This window comes from Pinus tabuliformis, chromosome Q, assembly GCF_031772625.1.
Source record: "Pinus tabuliformis cultivar Carrire ecotype Pingquan chromosome Q, CPIR1, whole genome shotgun sequence".
Classification (NCBI taxonomy): domain Eukaryota; kingdom Viridiplantae; phylum Streptophyta; class Pinopsida; order Pinales; family Pinaceae; genus Pinus; species Pinus tabuliformis.
Window position 1 is genome coordinate 515,828,432 of NC_142296.1, and position 20,307 is coordinate 515,848,738.

General features: G+C 42.2%; 1 protein-coding gene across 1 annotated transcript; it reads right to left on the reverse strand.

The window, feature by feature from the left end:
- Positions 1 to 619: 619 nt before the first annotated feature.
- On the reverse strand, positions 620 to 17,604 carry LOC149220431 (uncharacterized). The gene is made up of 2 exons (XM_089387096.1): positions 16,817 to 17,604; positions 620 to 3,500 (listed from the first exon to the last, which is right to left on the reverse strand). Exons 1-2 carry the CDS (start codon positions 17,602 to 17,604, stop codon positions 620 to 622), a joined length of 3,669 nt encoding a protein of 1,222 aa, XP_089243222.1.
- Between the last annotated feature and the right edge of the window lie 2,703 nt (positions 17,605 to 20,307).

Sequence of the window (20,307 nt, forward strand, 5' to 3'; positions counted from 1 at the left end):
CTTTAATAATTTAAGTCTTGTAAAGCAAATTCAGATTCCACATTTTATTTTGACATATTTAATTTTCTTTGCAATCGTAAAACATTACAAATTTTATTCAAAATATGTGCAGTTACTATTTCAATGTTATATATCCATGCTTTCAATGAAGTTCCTCCATGATTTATCTCTGGTCTGTGTGGTCAATGGCAACAAACTTGAAGAAAAACAAGGAATATGAAGCCATATACAAGGAATATGAAGCCTGTGTGTTACGTTAATTTATGAGCAGTTTTATGCTCTGTAGTATAATCAGTGAGAAAATTGGCTACAATATTCAACACACAGGACATTATGAGTTTCTCAATTTTTGATATTTTTTTTTCCACTGGAAAAATCCGTAAACATTTCATTAATGATGAAAGGTTACATATGTAGATGCGTGCCGCATATGCCCAATTTGTCATTGGTATCTCTGTACATTTACCAAAAAAATAAATACATATATCTGCTGTTGCAAAATATTGCTGTATGGTCGGTATAGTTCAATGAGTTGATGCCTTATGGCGTCCATCAGTTTACAAAAAATTACAAAAATCGCAGTTCTGTGTACTGCTGCTGTCCTTCTACTAATTTGAGATCAGTTCTCATGCAGACCCACAGTAGGATATTGTGGGTCTATATATGGGCGGTGGTAAAACTTTTTCTCCTGTTGTTCCAAAATCTCAGTTATCTCCCAATGTCCTTTCTCCATCAGCGTGGCCTCCTTGGAAAGTTTATCAGCATCCTGGTTGTGTTCCCTGTATATATGAGAAACGCAGATGTGATTAAAAGCTGTCTTGAACTGTAGCACTTCATCAAGTATGTTATTGAGTGTGTGAATGTGACATGTAGTGGTGCTGTTGAACCAATTAATAATGATCTGTGAATCTCCGTAGATGTTTATGCTGTTACATTGGTGGCTTAAAGCAAAATGAAGCAGATGTCGAAGAGATATTAGTTCAGCGAAATTGTTGGTCCCGGCCCCCAAACCAGCCTTGATGCGATAGGAGTGATTTCCAGATTTGTGCAGTATGAACCCACCCCCACTACTTTGGGCATTTGCTGCCCCGTCAAAGTATGCCCAAGGAGTCCCCCTGTCAATGGCGGGGGGATGGGATGGAATGCGAGATTTTGGAGGAGGAGGATCAGGTAATTCATTATATGCACATATGATCCGGGCTTCAATAAGTGGCCATTGAATGGCCTTCTCTTCGAAAATCAGTTGGTTTCTAGCTTTCCAAATGGACCAATTTATGATAATGGGCAGATTTACAAATTTGGTGCCTTTATGTCTGTTCCCCCAATCGATCCATGCATTAACGAGGTCGATTCCTCTCCATTCACCCGCGAATTTCATATCCTGTTTTAAATTGATCCATAATTGAAGGACCGCGTTACAGCTCAGGAATAGATGCTCTGTGGATTCGCTGGCATTCTTGCACAGTACGCATCTCGTTGGTCCGAAATGGGCCCTTCGCATGAGGTGCTCACCCGTGGGTACTCTGTTTCTGAGAACGCACCAGGTGAACAGCTTTGAGCGTGGGGAAGCAGATAGCTTCCATAAGTTGTGCCACCAGCGTTCAAGAACTTCGGGTTTTCTCTGCCATATGATGTGAACATAACCTTCTTTTGGTGTATACCTCCCACTATCCGCCAGGTGCCAAATGATTTCGTCCGGTCCCTCAGTTATTCTGACATGTGATTCCATCAGGGCCTCACAGAATTCACTCCAAGCATCGTGCCATCTCTGTGGGAGGTTGAGTTGTGCGGCATTTTTCCATGCCTGATGGAAAAGGTCTGTTTGTTCTTGGTCCGCGATTTGTGAGATGAATTTGGTTCCTTGGGCAGATAGATATAGCACCAGTTCTTGTGGGAGCCTGTGTCTCCCACCACATCCGCTCCATGGATCTAATCCAATGCGGACACTGCATCCATTCCTAATTCTCCATGCCATGTTATTCCTGATCAGTGGGAGAGAATGAAGGAGGGCTTTCCAGATTGAGGAAATGCCTGTCTTATTCCAAGCTGGGAGCCTCGCCCAATCCAGGATGTTGAGAGGCCAAATGTACTTATGATATGAAATGTTAGTCCATAAGCTTTGCGAGGTGAGCAATGCCCATCCCATCTTGGCCGCCAGCGCACTAGCGAAGGAAGGTAGGTCCTTCAGACCCCAGCCTCCCCATTTCTTGGGCAGTGCAATCGCTTTCCATCCTATCCAGGCAAATGTGCGTTTTTCTTTGTTACCAGCCCAGAGGTATCTGGAGCAGAGCTGTTTGAGTTTTGATAGGATGTTCCTGGGGATCCAGGCAAGGGCCATCCAAAAAACTGGGGTGGCTTCTAGAACAGATTTGATCAAGGTGAGTCTACCCGCTCTAGATAGATATCTGAAGCTCCAGCAAGTAATCCTTTTCTCCACTTTGGTAATCAGCCAGGTCCAATCCGCCACCTTCTGTGTGGTGGGCTTTAGCCAGTAACCCAGATATTTTAGTCCCCTGTCCAGGGGCTGTGTGGTATAGGGGAATGCTTGGCGAGCAGTAAAAGATTCATTGACCGAGGTATTTACCAAAGTGATAGAAGATTTGGTTCGGTTGACCTCCATTCCAGTGGCATGTGCAAATAGCTTTAGAATCCTGTTGAATGTCGAGGTGTCTTGAATACTGCCATCGAGTAGAATAAGAACATCATCTACAAACAACAGATGTGTAATGAAGCAGTCCTCAGATATCTTCAGGCCTCTGATAGTTCCTTCCCTTTTTGCCGAGATGATCAATCGACTCAAGGCTTCCATGACCAGGAGAAAGAGTAGGGGGGATAAAGGACAGCCTTGTCTCAGACCTCGCTCTGAGTGGAAGAAGTGGGAAGCTGCACCATTTATCAGGATACTATAAGTGGGGGATGTAATGCAAGCCATAATCCAGTTGATGAGGGGTTGAGGGAAGCCCAAATGAATGAGGATCATCTTGATAAAGAGCCAGCTGACTCGGTCAAAAGCCTTGGAGAGGTCTATTTTGAGGAGAATACTCTTCAGATGTTTAGTCCAGATAGAATGAATGGCTTCCTGTGCAGATCCTATGGCTTCATGAATTTGTCTATCTTCTAGGAAAGCAAATTGCTGGGGAGCAATATGCTTGGACAGGATTGGCCTGATCCTGTTGGCAATAATCTTGGAAATGATTTTGTATAGGACATTACACAGGGAGATGGGGCGGAAGTCATCAAAAGAAGAGGGAGAGTCGGACTTGGGGATGAGGGCGATGAAAGTGGAGTTGATCGCATGGTAGATTTGTCCCGAAGTTCTGCTTTCTTCAACCACCTTTAAGATATCACCCCCTAAAATATCAAAGAAAGCAATGTAGAACTCAATAGTCCATCCATCAGGTCCCGGGCTCTTTTCTTTCTGAAACCATTTGATCGTGCTTTTGAGCTCTTCCATGGAAACAGGATCTGTAAGGGCTTCAACATCCTCGATGTTTACAAATCTGGGAAAATGAGATGCCACATTGATAATCTCAGCAAGATTGGTCCCAGCAGGGCTCTTGAAAATCCTTCTGAAGTGTGCTGTTCCAAGATTCTCAATTTTTGATATTATATGCTATGGATTTTCTAACCGATATCTTGAAAACGCGGTCTGCACTTGCCATCTATGCCTGAGTTCTACATCGGTTTGTTACTTTCAAGCCATGCCTAATGCCATATTATTTGTTGCAACTTTAATGTAGAGAGCTAACCAGGAAGGCGCTGGGTCATTCATAGAGGATGCTTAGGGATGATTCCAGGCTTTTGAAAATAATTGTGATTTCCATCACTAGTCATAGCACTTGATAGAAAGTTGGGATATTCATGAGTGTGAATTTATGTTTGTATGTTTACATACTTTCTTATGAATTAACTAATGCTCAGTAGCAGTAGACATTGGAAAAGTATATTTGTATACTTATGTTTTAAACTGAAACAAATCCAGGGCTAAAAGGAATGGATTGATTGCACTAGTCATCCTTCTATAACTTTCCAACATAGGCTGGAGTAAATAGATTGTAATTTGGGTAATTTTTCTAACTACAAACAGGAACATACTTGTGTATTGGCAGGGTGGTTACGAGGTCCCTATAACTGATGAATTTGAATTCTTGGTTTTATATATAGTATTAGGTTTTTTCTCATGCTTTATGTGAATGACATGGGTGAATTTTATCCTACATCCACTAGGTTATCGATATGTAATTTCGGTAATTTTGATTTCAAAATATATTTTAAAGAAATGCAATGATTTCATTTGTGTATTCAGTAAACACAATATTCTAATGGAATTCTGCATTTGTGGTTTACCTATACAGATTCCATGGAGAAGTATTAGTGGTGTGACATCAATTTTCCTCAAGCAGAGGCTTTAGTTTTACTCTTTTCTGGAGCAAATACTTTCTTCCAACATTTTTGAGTTCCATGAAAAATTTGAAAGTCCTAATAGTATTCAATTATGGGTTCAAGATAGACATAGTATTCAATTATGGGTTAAAGAGATCCACACTGAATGATCTATCGGCCTTATCTTCACTTAGTTTAAGACTATTCACTTGGAGAGGCTGCATGTGCCCCCACTTCAAGAGCATAGTAAAGTCATGTAGAACTTAGAGAAGCTATCTTTAAGCTTTTAGTGAAGATTGGAAAAATGTCTGGGTTCAATAACACTCAATCGAGCTTTAAGCTTCCAATAATGCTAGATTTTAACTTGGAGCACTTTTGTGATTTGGAGGAGATGCCCCCTCGTATTTGTGACACATCTTCAGTTGTCAATTGGACTATTACTAACTGTCATTTCCTTCAAAAGTTACCTGATGACTTGGGAACCTCAACTCTTTAAGAATGTTAAGGAAGGAAAGAAAGTACATTATGCTAAGTTCTCTTATGCTTTTCAAGTTTTTCTTGGATATCCACAACGTTTCAGGTAGGAAAGTACATTCTGTTAATGAAAATTTGTCTTGATAGAAAGGCCCAGTTTCAAATTCTAATGCTTTCAAAAAACATTGTATAACTGTAATGTTTCTAAAAGGAAAGCATATTTTTTCAATTTAAGTATCATGATCCCATATTCCAACTTATTTTTCAGTAACCCATTAGGCTTTGTAGCTTTGAATAAATCCATGTCTTTTGATAAGATCCTCTTCCAAATTAGAACACAGTTTCCTTTTGGCAATAACCACATACAATGTCTTGATTTTGTAATTGAGAAAATAAAGGTTGTGAAACAGGCCTGTGCCATACAAGGACTTGATTCATTGATTATGTATCAATTATGGCTCTTGATGTAACAATGTCTTGATTTTTTTGCTTGAAAATAGAGGTTATGCTTTACTATTTCATAGAATTTCTTACAATCTTTCCATAAGTATTGATTTGTAATCTCAGTCACTGAGGGATGACAGTAATGACAAAGGTAATATTCCATGGTTTGAAGTTCCCCTCTTACTAAATATTTAAATATATCACCACAATTTAACTGTTAGTTAAAGGAATTGTATTTGATTTGTAAACAATTCATTGCTTGATTTATAGATTTTGATTTTTTCCCTTTTTTATTTTTTTCTCAGATTTGGTATGAGATATCTTCCAAGATTGGGTTCCCTAGTTTCCCCACCATATCTACGAGGTTCAGATGCTATCATTAAATATTCTCGGAATGTTACAAATTTTCCAGTAAGTGTGGTTTGAAACATTGTTGTTGCTTTTCCATGGTGTTAATGCAAATAAGCACTGCAACTAGTGCCATTATTTAGATTAAGTGACGAAATCTAGGTGGTCTTGTAATGATAGAGTGATTGTTTTCTAGCTACTAAGGCCATATGCATTTTTATCTCTTATGTTGTCCTGAGATATTCAAATTCAGAATAAGAATTGAGGTCTTGTTTCCACTATAGATTGCAGTCAATTTCTTGAACATAATATATAGTAGATTATCTTTTACTAATCAATTGTGGATGTGATCCCTCGCAGGAAAGGAAATTCAAAGTGACTTTGATTTCACATTGATTTGTCAAAACATCCACACAGGAAAGGAGATTCAAAGTGACACTGATTTCACACTGATTTGTCAAAATGGAGGCAAGAGAAAAGGAAACTTTGTATTCAACAATGCTCTTAATTTCATATGTACATGCACAGACATATTAGTAGAAAATATTGAAGAGTTGCCTACGTAATATTTTCCATTCCACTACATTCTTTATAGCTTGTAAATAAATAACTCAAAACATATCATTACACTACTTGTTATTCTTTATTAATCAGTGGTTAAGATTTTTCTTCCTTCTGTGAAATTGTGTGTTATATAATGCTTCTTTTCCATTCACTATGTATAGCATATAAAGTGTGTCTAATGGAGTAGGAAGATTGGAAAGTCTTGTGATCCTTGAACTATGTTACAAGGCAAAAACCCAATGGGGCAGGGTAGGTGCATCCCCACAAAGGGGTCACAAATACCAAAGTTGGTATTGGCTAGTGCCTTGAGCTAGAAAATTTCCTTTACCCTTGTATTAACAGTGAATCTGGAGAGGATTTTAATATTATCTTTATAATATTTATATCAGTTAAGATTGATGAATAAAATTCATGAGACATGAGCTATGATGTCCTTGCAAGGTGGTTGTTGATTATTGGAAGCTATGATGGCCATTATGTCAGGTCCGGTGATCGCACTCCCTTGATCGTGAGCATGATTGTGATCAAGATGGAAGACTTCATAGTCTAGATTGATTATTTAGCAATGATAGTTAGTGGGCTCATTCACAAAAGCTTCTATTTCATTAATCCTTTTTATAGAGTTGTCAGATTCAATTTCCAAAGGTTTTAATTACACTATAGAGTTGAGTTCTAAGAGAGTTGTGATTCATAGTGTTAAGTATAGCGGCTATGACACTTGAATGAAGACAAGCATAGTAGAGGTATCAGACTCTGTTATAAGCTTACCTACATATTATAAGGGACTTGGTTGGCTTTTTTGTAATTTTATAAACAAGTTCCATGTCGTGGAAATGTGAAAAAAAAAACAGTGGTATTTCCACCATGTGGCTCTTGTCATATATGGTTTTATACTTTTTCAAAAAATTCTTTAAGAGTTCACAATGCTAAGATTCACTAGGACTTTACAAAGTTTTATTATTTAGTGAAAGACTCACCAAGATCTTACAAGATTTTATAATTGAGTAAATTATTCGCCATGCTTGGTGAGAGATTCGCCAAAAAATTATATATACATATTATATTATTGATAAAATCGCCTTCCATTTTTCCTATATACCATGGAGATTTGCCAATTTTTTATACATATAAATTTGGGGGGGTTCTTAAAATTTTCCCTGGCTGTGACCTTAAAATTGGATATCATATCATATATATAACCATTGTAGTGTAAAAAAAACATGTCAAATCACCACCATATTCAAATAAACATTATAACAACTGCAAATTGAGGCTACTATCATTTCTTCCAACAATATATTCCCAAAATATTAGCTTATAGATTGTTACATGACTATATTCAATCAAACTTTACCTAGGTGAGAAAATGCATACCTCAAAGCTTGGCCATTTCAAATTTGACTATAGCAGACCAAGGTAATCTGTAATGCCTTCTCGTGGATCCATGTGATTACTTTTCTTTAGTGGATTGCTAATTTTCCCAAAAAATAAACCTACCCATGACCACAAAGTCCTAACTACTCTAATCCATGCGTTGATTATTGCACACCCTAACCAGGATAGTTGGACACATTATTAGAATATAATATACATATCCCTAACATTACAATATCATTTGTAGATGCTTGGAAAAGAGGGACTTCATATAACTTCCAAGCATTAAAATAAATTATGTTATGTATGTTTGGAGTAACAAGATTTGCATAGCTTAAACATCATTCCTAAGAAATTTTAAGCTACACCTTCAATTTCCTCGATATTTGTTGTTATGAATCCACTCTTTCGACATCGATTTCACATTATAAGGTCTATACTATTAATATTCTATTGGATGAAGAGATTAGATCTTCAAGCTCTATAATTTGGTTCATAAACTTGTACATAACTTATCGTTGCATTAAAACCTACGACTTATTTTCCAAAAAAAAAAAACACAATGGGTTGAACAAGATTTACAATTCAATGGCTTCAATTTTCTAAGGTCATTGTCACCTCTCATTGTTGGGGGTTCTCTCAAACTACTAATGGTTTTGTTTCTAGGCCTGCCTCTTCTTTTGCTCCAAACACTATGGTTTTCATTGTCATGCCCCGCATATCCTTCCACCTCTATTTCAAATGTTTTTGTATATATATTTGAGGGGCCAAAAAAAGCACATAACTCTTTCAGCGTGCCCTTTGGACCTCCTGGTGTAAATGCTAGTTACACTGAAGGTATTCTTTTTTTCCAAAGAAAAATGCGTAATTTCCATTAAGTTTTTAAGAAAATTACAAGTTGTATGCTAGCATTTGTGCAATGCTTTCACTACTGTCAGGTGGTGGATCAGTTCTGTTGTTCAGTTTTGTTGTTTGAGCAAAAATATTTACATATTCCTTCATTAAACTTGAAGGAAAAAAAAATAAACCGTTACTGATTTTTGCAAAGTTCTGTAGAAGTAAAAAAAAACAAAAACAAAAGTACAGTGAACATAAACTAGGATGATCATATCGATCAGTCCTGTAGATGTACCGCCTCGTCGATGTAAGGCCTGTGGTAGATCTGGAAAAAGTCTCCGTCCTTGTATTCCTGGATTATCCACTGTCCTCTAGTCAGCTGCGCGGCCTCTTTGGAAAGAAAATCAGCGACTTCATTCCTTTCCCTGTAAATATGAGAGCAGACAAAAGACTCAAACTGTGATTTTAATGCAATAGCTTCTTCCACCAGGTCTCTGAGTGTGTGCACGTGACAGTTATAGGTCCCATTTAGCCAATTTATGATGAGCTGTGAGTCCCCAAAAATTTGTATATTGTGGCAGTGTTTTTCCTTGGCAAAGAGGAGTAGATGTCTGAGACTATTTAGTTCTGCGAAGTTGTTGGTGCCTCTCCCTAGTCCCACTTTTATTTTATAGTTCACTGACTCGGACAGGTGAAGGACTGCTCCACCACCACATCCCTTAGGTTGGGCTGAGCCATCAAAATATGCCCAAGGCTGGCCCTTGTCTATAGTTTCTGGGATTATTGTTCGAGGGGGTTGTGGTGCTTGGTCTTAGGGATAGAATTGTAGATGGCCTGGATGTTGTTGCATATTGCCGCTCCCAGAATGTCTTTGTCCTGGAAGATTTTGTGGTTCCTGATAATCTAGATGCCCCAACAGATGATGGGAGGTAGATTTTTTTGCTTCTGGCTGTCAGTTTTGGACCACCAGATTTCCCATGCCTCTTTTATGTTATTGCCGGTCCATTGACAGGGAACATTTAGCCCTGTGGTAATTATATTCCAGATATCCACTGAGATAGGGCAGTGGAGAAATAGGTGGTTGGTGTCCTCCATCACCATATTGCAGAGGCTACATCTTGAAGGCCCATGTATGCTCCATTTTGTCAGGTTGAGGTCTGTGGGGATTTTGTTTGAAAGGATAGACCAGAGGAGGAGTCGTGCTTTGTGGGGAGCTTTCAGCTTCCATATGGATCGCCACCACCAACATTGTGGGCCGATTGCTCGAGCTTCCATGATGGCCGCAAACCCAGATTTGGGGGTGTAGTTGCCGTTGGGTGCCTTTGCCCAGATTAGCCTATCTTCTCTTGTTGTAATCTTGATGTTTGCCTCTTCCAGGCCTCCCATGAAATGTGACCAGTCCATACTCCATCTATCTCTGATGCCCAGATTTTCAAAAGCCTGCCATTGTCTGTAGGGAGTCTCGACCGCCCCTCCTCTTTGATATGAGCAAGGAGTGTGTATCCGGCCGCGCTGAGTTCCTGTCTCATTTCCTATGGTAGGATGTGGGCATTTCCACTACCTTCCTAGGCATCGGCCCCAATTCTGATTTGTGAGCCGTTCCCCACCTTCCAGGCCAGTCCTAATTTGATGATATTGATAGAGTGTGTGACTGCCTTCCAGATATTTGAGACCCCCACTTGGTGGTGATATGTGCTACGTAGCCAATCTGTGGTTGATTGTGGATAGATGTATTTGTTGTAGATCACTTCAGTCCAGAGACTATTTGTGGTGATGATTTGCCAGGCCAATTTTTCTCCCAAAGCCTTGGAAAAATCTTGGGGTTCCTTTAATCCCCAGCCTCCCCATTTCTTTGGTTTTGCTATCCTCTCCCACTTGACCCAGGTGAAAGTTTTTCCAGCTGTTTGGCCCCTCCAAAGGAATCTACAATAGATCTGTTTGATTCTGTGATGGATGCCTTTAGGGATCCAAGCCAGGGACATCCAGTATACCGGTATGGCCTCAAGGACTGATTTGATGAGAGTGAGTCTCCCTGCCCTGGAGAGCCACCTCTGTTGCCAGATGTTTATGCGGGTTTCAATCTTAGCTATCATCCATGCCCAATCTGCAATGTGGTATCCATTAGGCTTGAGTCTGAATCCCAGGTATTTTAGGCCGTCTTCCAGCTCTTGTCTCACAAAGCCGAAATGTTGGGAGGCGAATCTTTGTTCATTTCGTAGGCAGGAGCTGAATATGATTGTTGATTTTGTATAGTTCGGCTCCATTCCTGTAGCTTTACAAAAGAGAGTTAAGATTGCCTTGAAACTAGAGGTATCCCTATAGGTTCCATTTAGAAAAATTAGAATATCATCAACAAAGAGAAGGTGAGAAATGGTGGTCCTGTCATTGATTTCCACTCCTCCCAGAGTGCCATTGTTCCTTGCTGATGTTATGAGTCTGCTGAGTCCTTCCATTATCAGTAGGAAAAGCAAAGGGGAGAGAGGGAAGCCTTGTCTGAGACCCCTTTCTGCATGGAAGAAATTTGAAGCTGCTCCATTGATCAGGACACTGAAAGAAACCGACGTGAAGCAGCACCCCATCCACTTGATGAATTGGTGGGGGAAACCAATGTGTGTGAGCATGAGCTGTAGATAGGTCCAGTTGACTCTGTCGAAGGCTTTGGACAAGTCTATTTTGAGGATGGATGCTTTTTTTGAAGTGATTTTTATGGAATGGAGCATTTCCTGAGCAGTTCCTATAGCCTCCTAGATGTGGCGGTGCTTGAGGAAAGCGAATTGTTCCTTAGAGATCATCCTAGATAGAATGGGTTTGATACGGAGTGCGATTATTTTGGAGATGATCTTGTAGATACAGTTGCAAAGGGAGATAGGTCTGTAGTCATCAAAGGATTGTGGTTTGTCCACTTTGGGAATGAGGGCTATGAAGGTGGAGTTGAAGGCTTCAGACATTTTTCCTGAGGTTCGGCAGTCTTCGGCAACTAGCAGGAGGTCTTGGCCGATGAGCTCAAGGAAGGTGATGTAGAATTCAATGGGCCAGCCATCCGGCCCAGGACTCTTGTCTTTGCCCAGGCTTTTGAGGGTAGCCTCCAACTCATCCATGGTGATGGGCAAGTTCAGCATCTCCTTTTCTTCTTCTTCGACAAAAAGAGGGACCACTTCGGCAACCCGGAGGATTTCTGCTATGTTTGCTACTCTTGGGTTCTTATAGATATTCGAGTAATGTCGAACCCCTAGATCCGCCAGCTGTGCGAAAGTGTTGGCTTCTCTTCCATGTTGGTCCCTTAGAGCCCAGATGGTGTTGATGTTTCACCTTCCTCTGGTGTATTGTTGGAAGAACTTTGTATTTTCGTCGCCAGCTTTTAACCAAGTTGCTCTGCTCTTTAGTCGCCATGTCTCTTCAGCTCGTCTTAGGAGTTTTATTTTTTTCTTTTCTAGGTTAACGAGCTGTTCCCTTGTGTCGAGAGTAGAGTAGCTTGTCAGCCCCAAAGAATCGAGTTGGGCCAGTTCTGCCTCAATCTTGACCAGTTCCTCCTCTTCTTTTTGTTTTCTGGTCTTCACCCAGGTGATTGTTTTCTGTTTGAGACAATTTAGGTTTTTTGTGATGGCAGATCCGGGAGACAACCCGTCCTCCCTGTTATAATGGGTCCAATTCCTTTTTACCAGATCCTGGAACCCTTCTTCCCCAATCCAAGCGACATTGAATTTGAAGGGGGATCCTGACTTTTCTGGCTTCATCTTCAAGTTCCAGAAAAATCAGAGAGTGGTCTGAGCTGCCCCCTGAGCCGACCCAATGCCTGATTCGGCCCAGACTGTTTAGGAGAGGAGATCTGATGAGGAAACGATCTAATCGACGGGCAAGGGCATGCTCCCCGATGCGACGATTCCTCCAGGTAGGCATTTTGCAGGTTGAGTCTATGCTTATGAGGTCATAGTCATCCAGTAATTTCTCGAAGAAGCCAGTTAGGGCATCAGATTGTGCCCTGTGCCCCCAAGATTCTGCCAGCCCCAGGGAGAAATTTAGATCTCCCCCTATAATTATGTTCTCTGTCTGCATGAATTCTGACTGTAGTAAGCTTTCCCAGTAGGCCTCTCTGTGATGGGGGATTTGGAAATGATGTCCGCTCCCAGGAAACCCTGCCCTCCCCAGGCATTGATAATTTTAACTGAGGAGATGTTGAAACCCAGGGCTAGACCTCCTGAGCGTCCTCTCACATCCAGGAAGAAGAACTCCCAGTTGGGAAGGAAAGATTTAAGTGTTTTGAGGACCAGTGGTCCATCGCCAAGAGTTTCTTGTAGCATTAAGAAATCCAATTTTTTTGATTGACAAAGCCTCTTTAGAGCCAGCTTTTTGTTGGGGCTGGCTAAACCCCTGCAGTTAAAGGAGAGGCCTTTCATGGGTTCACAGAGGCAGGGTTCCCCTTTGCTCTAAGGACCTGGTCTATGGGAGTTTGTATGCCTGAAGCCACCTCCAAGCTGGCTCTTTTAATGGCTTTGGAGATGCGGGATTATCTGCCCCGTGGAGCTTTGGGGGGGAGGGGTGGGATTGGGTCTTCCTCTCGCTACTGGGTTTTTGACGAAAAGAACTTTACTTTCACTGTTCCCTTGGTGACTTGACTTAAAGGCCAAGTGGTATGAGAGACCCCTAACACAAACCTATGCTAGAAATTGGAAAGACCCAAAAAGTTGCAGAGCTCTGTTAGAGTGGTTGGGGTTGGCCAATCTTGAATTAGTTGTATCTTGGACGGGTCCACATTTACACCCTACTCATCAATGACGTACCCTAGATATTGAACTGGGTCAAAAAAAAGGTGCATTTCTCCAAGTTAGCACACAACTTGTGTTGTTGAAGGGTTTGAAGGACCTGTCGAATATGGTGGAGGTGCTCTTCCCAACTCTGGCTGAAGATCAAGATGTCATCTAAATACACCACCAAAAATGCATTTTTGAAGGGCTGCAAGATGTCGTCCATCAGTCTCATGAAGGTTGCAGGGGCATTCGTTAATCCGAACGGCATGACCAACCATTTGAAAATTCCCTCCTTGGATTTGAAGGCAATCTTCCACACATCAGAGGGTTTGATAGGCACCTGGTGATAACCTGACTTCAAGTTAATCTGGCTGAAATATTTGGCCCCCTTGAGCTGGCCTAGAAGGTCATCAATTTGCAGGATTGGGTACCTATTCCCGACAATGATCTTGTTCAGTGCTCGATAGTCAATACAGAGTCTTCAGGTCCCATTCTTCTTCTGTACCAATATAATCGAGCTCCCATAGGGTGATGAGATTCATGTGATGTGCCCTTTCTGCAATAGTTCCTGAATCTTAATCTCATTGTTCTCCAGAACAGAGAATCAATAGATCGGTCCATTGCGCTATGGCGTGCACCTCTCAGATCGATGGAGTGCTTGACTTGACAGTGTATAGGTACCCCTGTGGGTGAGCCGAAAATGTCCTTGTACTCCTCTATGACCTTGTCCATATGTTTTTGTTATATATTTGAGGGGCCAAAAAAAGCACATAACTCTTTCAGCGTGCCCTTTGGACCTGGGGGCGAATGCTAAGTTACACTGAAGGTTTCTTTTTTTCCAAAAAAAATGCGTAATTTCATTAAGCTTTTAAGAAAATTACAAGTTGTATGCTAGCATTTGTGCAATGCTTTCACTACTGTCAGGTGGTGGATCAGTTCTGTTGTTCAGTTTTGTTAGCATAAATATACATATTCCTTCATTAAACTTGAAGGATAAAAAAAAATAAAACATTACTGTTTTTTGCATAGTTCTGTAGAAGTAAACAAAAACAAAAACAAGAGTAAACAGTGAACATAAACTAGGATGATCGTATCGATCAGTCCTGTGGATGTACCGCCTCGTCGATGTAAGGCCTGTGGTAGATCTGGAAAAAGTCTCCATCCCTGTATTCCTGGATTATCCACTGTCCTCTAGTCAGCTGCGCGGCCTCTTTGGAAAGAAGATCAGCGACTTCATTCCTTTCCCTGTAAATATGAGAGCAGACAAAAGACTCAAACTGTGATTTTAATGCAATAGCTTCTTCCACCAGGTCTCTGAGTGTGTGCACGTGACAGTTATAGGTCCCATTTAGCCAATTTATGATGAGCTGTGAGTCCCCAAAAATTTGTATATTGTGGCAGTGTTTTTCCTTGGCAAAGAGGAGTAGATGTCTGAGACTGTTTAGTTCTGCGAAGTTGTTGGTGCCTCTCCCTAGTCCCACTTTTATTTTATAGCTCACTGACTCGGACAAGTGAAGACTGCTCCAACCACATCCTTAGGTTGGGCTGAGCCATGCAGGGTGGGTGGCTGGTAGTGCTGGGGGTGTTTGGGACTGGGGAAGGGGCAGGAGTCTTAGGGGATAGAATTGTAGAGGCCTGGGGATGTTGGGGGGGGGGCTATATTCAAATTCTAATTGTGGAAGAACTAAAATCTAGTATTCTACATTCAGATGATGGAAGATAGATTTTTTTGCTTCTGGCTGTTAGTTTTGGACCACCAGATTTCCCATGCCTCTTTTATGTTATTGCCGGTCCATTGACAGGGAACATTTAGCCCTGTGGTAATTATATTCCAGATATCCACTGAGATAGGGCAGTGGAGAAATAGGTGGTTGGTGTCCTCCATCACTATATTGCTAGAGGCTACATCTTGAAGCTCATGTATGCTCCATTTTGTCAGTTGAGGTCTGTTGGGATTTTGTTTGAAAGGATAGACCAGAGGAGGAGTCGTGCTTTGTGGGGAGCTTTCAGCTTCCATATGGATCTCCACCACCAGCATTGTGGGCCGATTGCTCGAGCTTCCATGATGGCCGCAAACCCAGATTTGGGGGTGTAGTTTCCGTTGGGTGCCTTTGCCCAAATTAGCCTATCTTCTCTTGTTGTAATCTTGATGTTTGCCTCTTCCAGGCATCCATGAAATGTGACCAATCCATACTCCATCTATCTCTGATGCCATTTTCAAAAGATGCCATTGTCTGTAGGGAGTCTCGACCGCCATCCTCTTTGATATGAGCAAGAGTGTGTAACCGGCCGCGATAAGTTCCTGTCTCATTTCCTATGGTAGGATTGGGCATTTCCACTACCTTGGTAGGCATCGGCCCATTCTGATTTGTAAGCCGTTCCCCAAGGCTCTCCTTCTCTAGATCGAATAGCATAGACCATCGATTAAGAAGCACTGGGGTGATATCTATGTAGCCAGTATGTGGTTAGTATAGAGCTCACGTCTTCTAGCTCAAGAAATATTTGTGGAAAGGATTTCTTGACATGGCCTCCACTGCTGGAAGTTGTGGCAGGACATTTTTCCCCAGCCTCCAATTTCTTTCGTTTAAGACGGCCTGGCGAGTAGTTTTTCCATGCCTCTCCCCTTGGACCTGCTCTCTGTTAGATGCTTTGTCCATTCCAATAGGGATCACAAAAAACCAATTTTTTATACCCTTTCCCCTCAAGGATGACTTGGACTGATTTGAGCCTTCTTTGCCTTGGAGAGCCACCTCTGTTGCCAGATGTTTATGCGAGTTTCAATCTTAGCTATCATCCATGCCCAATTTGAAATGTGGTATCCATTAGGCTTGAGTCTGAATCCCAGGTATTTTAGGCCGTCTTCCAGCTCTTGTCTCACAAAGCCGAAATGTTGAGAGGCGAATCTTTGTTCATTTCGTAGGCAGGAGTTGAATATGATTGTTGATTTTGTATAGTTCAGCTCCATTCTTGTAGCTTTACAAAAGAGAGTTAATATTGCCTTGAAACTAGAGGTATCCCCATAGGTTCCATTTAGAAAAATTAGAATACCATCAACGAAGAGAAGGTGAGAAATGGTGGTCCCGTCATTGATTTCCACTCCTCCCAAAGTGCCATTGTTCCTTGCTGATGTTATGAGTTTGTTGAGTCCTTCCATTATCATTGGGAAAATCAAAGGGGAGAGAGGGTAGCCTTTTCTGAGATCCATTTCTGCATGGAACAAATTTGAAGCTGCTCCATTTATTAGGACACTGAAAGAAACCTACGTGAAGCAGCAGCCCATCCACTTGATGAATTGGTGGGGGAAACCAATGTGTGTGAGCATGAGCTGTAGATAGGTCCAGTTGACTCTGTCGAAGGCTTTGGAGAAGTCTATTTTAAGGATGGATGCTTTTTTTGAAGTAATTTTTATGGAATGGAGCATCTCCTGAGTAGTTCCTGTAGCCTCCTAGATGTGGCAGTGCTTGAGGAAAGCGAATTGTTCCTTAGAGATCATCCTAGATAGAATCGGTTTGATACGGAGTGCGATTATTTTGGAGATGATCTTGTAGATATAGTTGCAAAGGGAGATAGGTCTGTAGTAATCAAAGGATTGCGGTTTGTCCACTTTGGGGATGAGGGCTATGAAGGTGGAGCTGAAGGCTTCAGACATTTTTCCCGAGGTTCGGCAGTCTTCGGCAACTAGTAGGAGGTCTTGGCCGATGAGCTCAAAGAAAGTGATGTAGAATTCAATGGGCCAGCCATCTGGCCTAGGACTCTTGTCTTTTCCCAGGCTTTTGAGGGTGGCCTCCAACTCATCCATGGTGATGGGCAAGTTTAGCATCTCCTTTTCTTCTTCTTCGACAAAAAGAGCTACCACTTCGGCAACCTGGAGTATTTCTGCTATGTGTGCTACTCTTGGGTTCTTATAGATATTCGAGTAATGCCGAACCCCTAGATTCACTAGCTGTGCGAAAGTGTTGGCTTCTCTTCCATTTTGGTCCCTTATAGCCCAGATGGTGTTGATATTACACCTTCCTCTGGTGTACTGTTGGAAGAACTTAGTATTTTCGTCGCCAACTTTTAACCAAGTTTCTCTTCTCTTTAGTCGCCATGTCTCTTTGGCTTGTCTCAGAAGTTTTATTTTTTTCTTTTCTAGGTTAACGAGATGTTCCCTTGTGTCGAGAGTAGAGTAGCTTGTCAGCCCCAAAGAGTCGAGTTGGGCCAGTTCTGCCTCAATCTTGACCAGTTCCTCCTCTTCTTTTTGTTTTCTGGTCTTCACCCAGGTGATTGTTTTCTGTTTGAGACAATTTAGGTTTTTTGTGATGGCAGATCCGGGAGACAGCCCGTCCTCCCTGTTATAATGGGTCCAATTCCTTTTTACCAGATCCTGGAACCCTTCTTCCCCAATCCAAGCAACATTGAATTTGAAGGGGGATCCTGGCTTTTCTGGCTTCATCTTCAAGTTCCAGAAAAATCAGAGAGTGGTCTGAGCTGCCCCCAGAGCTGACCCAATGCCTGATTCGGCCAAGACTGTTTAGGAGAGGAGATCTGATAAGGAAACGATCTAATCGACGGGCAAGGGCATGCTCCCCAATGCGACGATTCCTCCAGGTAGGCATTTTGCAGGTTGAGTCTATGCTTATGAGGTCATAGTCATCCAGTAATTTCTCGAAGAAGCCAATTAGGGCATCAGATTGTGCCCTGTGTCCCCAATATTCTACCAGCCCCATGGAGAAATTTAGATCTCCCCTTATAATTATGTTCTCTGTCTGCATGAATTCTGACTGTAGTAAGCTTTCCCAGTAGGCCTCTCTGTGATGGGGGAATTGGAAATGATGTCTGCTCCTAGGAAACCCTGCCCTTCCCAGGCATTGATAATTTTAACTGAGGAGATGTTGAACCCCAAGGCTAGACCTTCTGAGCGTCCTCTCACATCTAGGAAGAAGAACTCCCAGTTGGGAAGGAAAGATTTAATTGTTTTGAGGACCAGTGGTCCATTGCCAAGAGTTTCTTGTAGCATTAAGAAATCCAATTGTTTTGATTGACAAAGCCTCTTTAGAGCCAGCCTTTTGTTAGGGCTGGCTAAACCCCTGCAGTTAAAGGAGAGGCCTTTCATGGGTTCACAGAGGCAGGGTTCCCCTTTTCTCTAAGGACCTGGTCAATGGGAGTTTGTATGCCTGAAGCCACCTCCAAGCTGGCTCTTTTAATGGCTTTGGAGATGCGGGATTATCTGCCCTGTGGAGCTTTGGGGGGAGGGGTGGGATTGGGTCTTCCTCTCGCTACTGGGTTTTTGACGAAAAGAACTTTACTTTCACTGTTCCCTTGGTGACTTGACTTAAAGGCCAAGTGGTATGAGAGACCCCTAACACAAACCTATGCTAGAAATTGGAAAGACCCAAAAAGTTGCAGAGCTCTGTTAGAGTGGTTGGGGTTGGCCAATCTTGAATTAGTTGTATCTTGGACGGGTCCACATTTACACCCTACTCATCAATGACGTACCCTAGATATTGAACTTGGGTCAAAAAAAAGGTGCATTTCTCCAAGTTAGCACACAACTTGTGTTGTTGAAGGGTTTGAAGGACCCGTCGAATATGGTGGAGGTGCTCTGCCCAACTCTGGCTAAAGATCAAGATGTCATCTAAATACACCACCAAAAATGCATTTTTGAAGGGCTGCAAGATGTCGTCCATCAGTCTCATGAAGGTTGCAGGGGCATTCGTTAATCCGAACGGCATGACCAACCATTTGAAATTCCCTCCTTGGATTTGAAGGCAATCTTCCACACATCAGAGGGTTTGATAGGCACCTGATGATAACCTGACTTCAAGTTAATCTGGTTGAAATATTTGGCCCCCTTGAGCTGGCCTAGAAGGTCATCAATTTGCAGGATTGGGTACCTATTCCCGACAATGATCTTGTTCAGTGCTCGATAGTCAATACAGAGTCTTCAGGTCCCATTCTTCTTCTGTACCAATATAATCGAGCTCCCATAGGGTGATGAGATTCATGTGATGTGCCCTTTCTGCAATAGTTCCTGAATCTTAATCTCATTGTTCTCCAGAACAGAGAATCAATAGATCGGTCCATTGCGCTATGGCGTGCAGGGGTCAGATCGATGGAGTGCTTGACTTGACAGTGTATAGGTACCCCTGTGGGTGAGCCGAAAATGTCCTTGTACTCCTCTATGACCTTGTCCATATGTTGTTGTTGTGTAGAGGAGCCATCCCCGGAAGCAGTGACCACAACCTTCTTCTTGGCTTGGGGGCGAATCATAAGGAAAACAAATTTCCTGGTTTGGGAAATGATCTTACTGCATTGTTTTATAGTGATCAAAGAGATGTCAGTAGGCAGGGCTACCTCCGATATCTTGTACAACTTATTAGCCAAAGTAATAATCACAGAGCGAGGTCTAGACTCATATACAGCATGTCGCTTCCACAAGTATGGTTGTCCTAACAATACATTAGAAACTTCAAGAGGAGCAACGTCACACAATAGCTCATCCATGAAGGGCTTGATGCTATAGGAAAGGCGACACTGCTGGCTGACATGAAGATCTCTTGCTTGGTGAAGCCACCCAATGTTGTACGACTATGGATTCGATGTAGTCTTTCGTCCAATTGCTATACGACCTCTGCTGCAATGAGGTTCTTTTGGTCTAGCTATCAACAATGAAATCCAATGGAGAACCCTTCACTCACATATGTGAGTGGAAGAGGCGTTCCCCCGCCTCTGGATCTTCAGGCTCAATTTTCTGGATCTTTGTGGTGGCTGTTGGGCCTAAGAATTATCCGAAGGCATGGAGGGGTGGAGGGATGGAGCACATATTATAGCAGTGGGAGGATCCAGATGTCAAAACCCTGAGGGGCTCACTATGCAGGGTGTGGTGGCTGGTGGTGCAGGGGGTGTTTGGGACTGGGGAAGGGGCAGGAGTCACAGGGTAGCAGATTTGGCGCAGCTTGGGGAAGGGGGGGGGGGGGGCTATATTCAAATTTAATTGTAAAGAACTAGAAACAGTATTCATACATTCAGTTGGAGAAATAGAGTTAGGGGAAGAGGAGGTATCCGTGAAGCCCGTGCCTTCTTTGGAGCGTGCACTAGTGCTCGGCACCTCAGGGTTCAAGTTTTCCATTCCTGAGAGGCCTGGAGGAACTAGGGG

Coding starts and splice junctions, on each gene's coding strand:
- LOC149220431 (XM_089387096.1), bottom strand. CDS start 17,604: ATGAAGCCAGAAAAGCCAGGATCCCCCTTCAAATTCAATGTTGCTTGG. Junction 3,501..16,816: donor TGCCGAACCTCGGGAAAAAT/GTCTGAAGCCTT, acceptor TCATTTTCCCAG/ATTTGTAAACATCGAGGATG.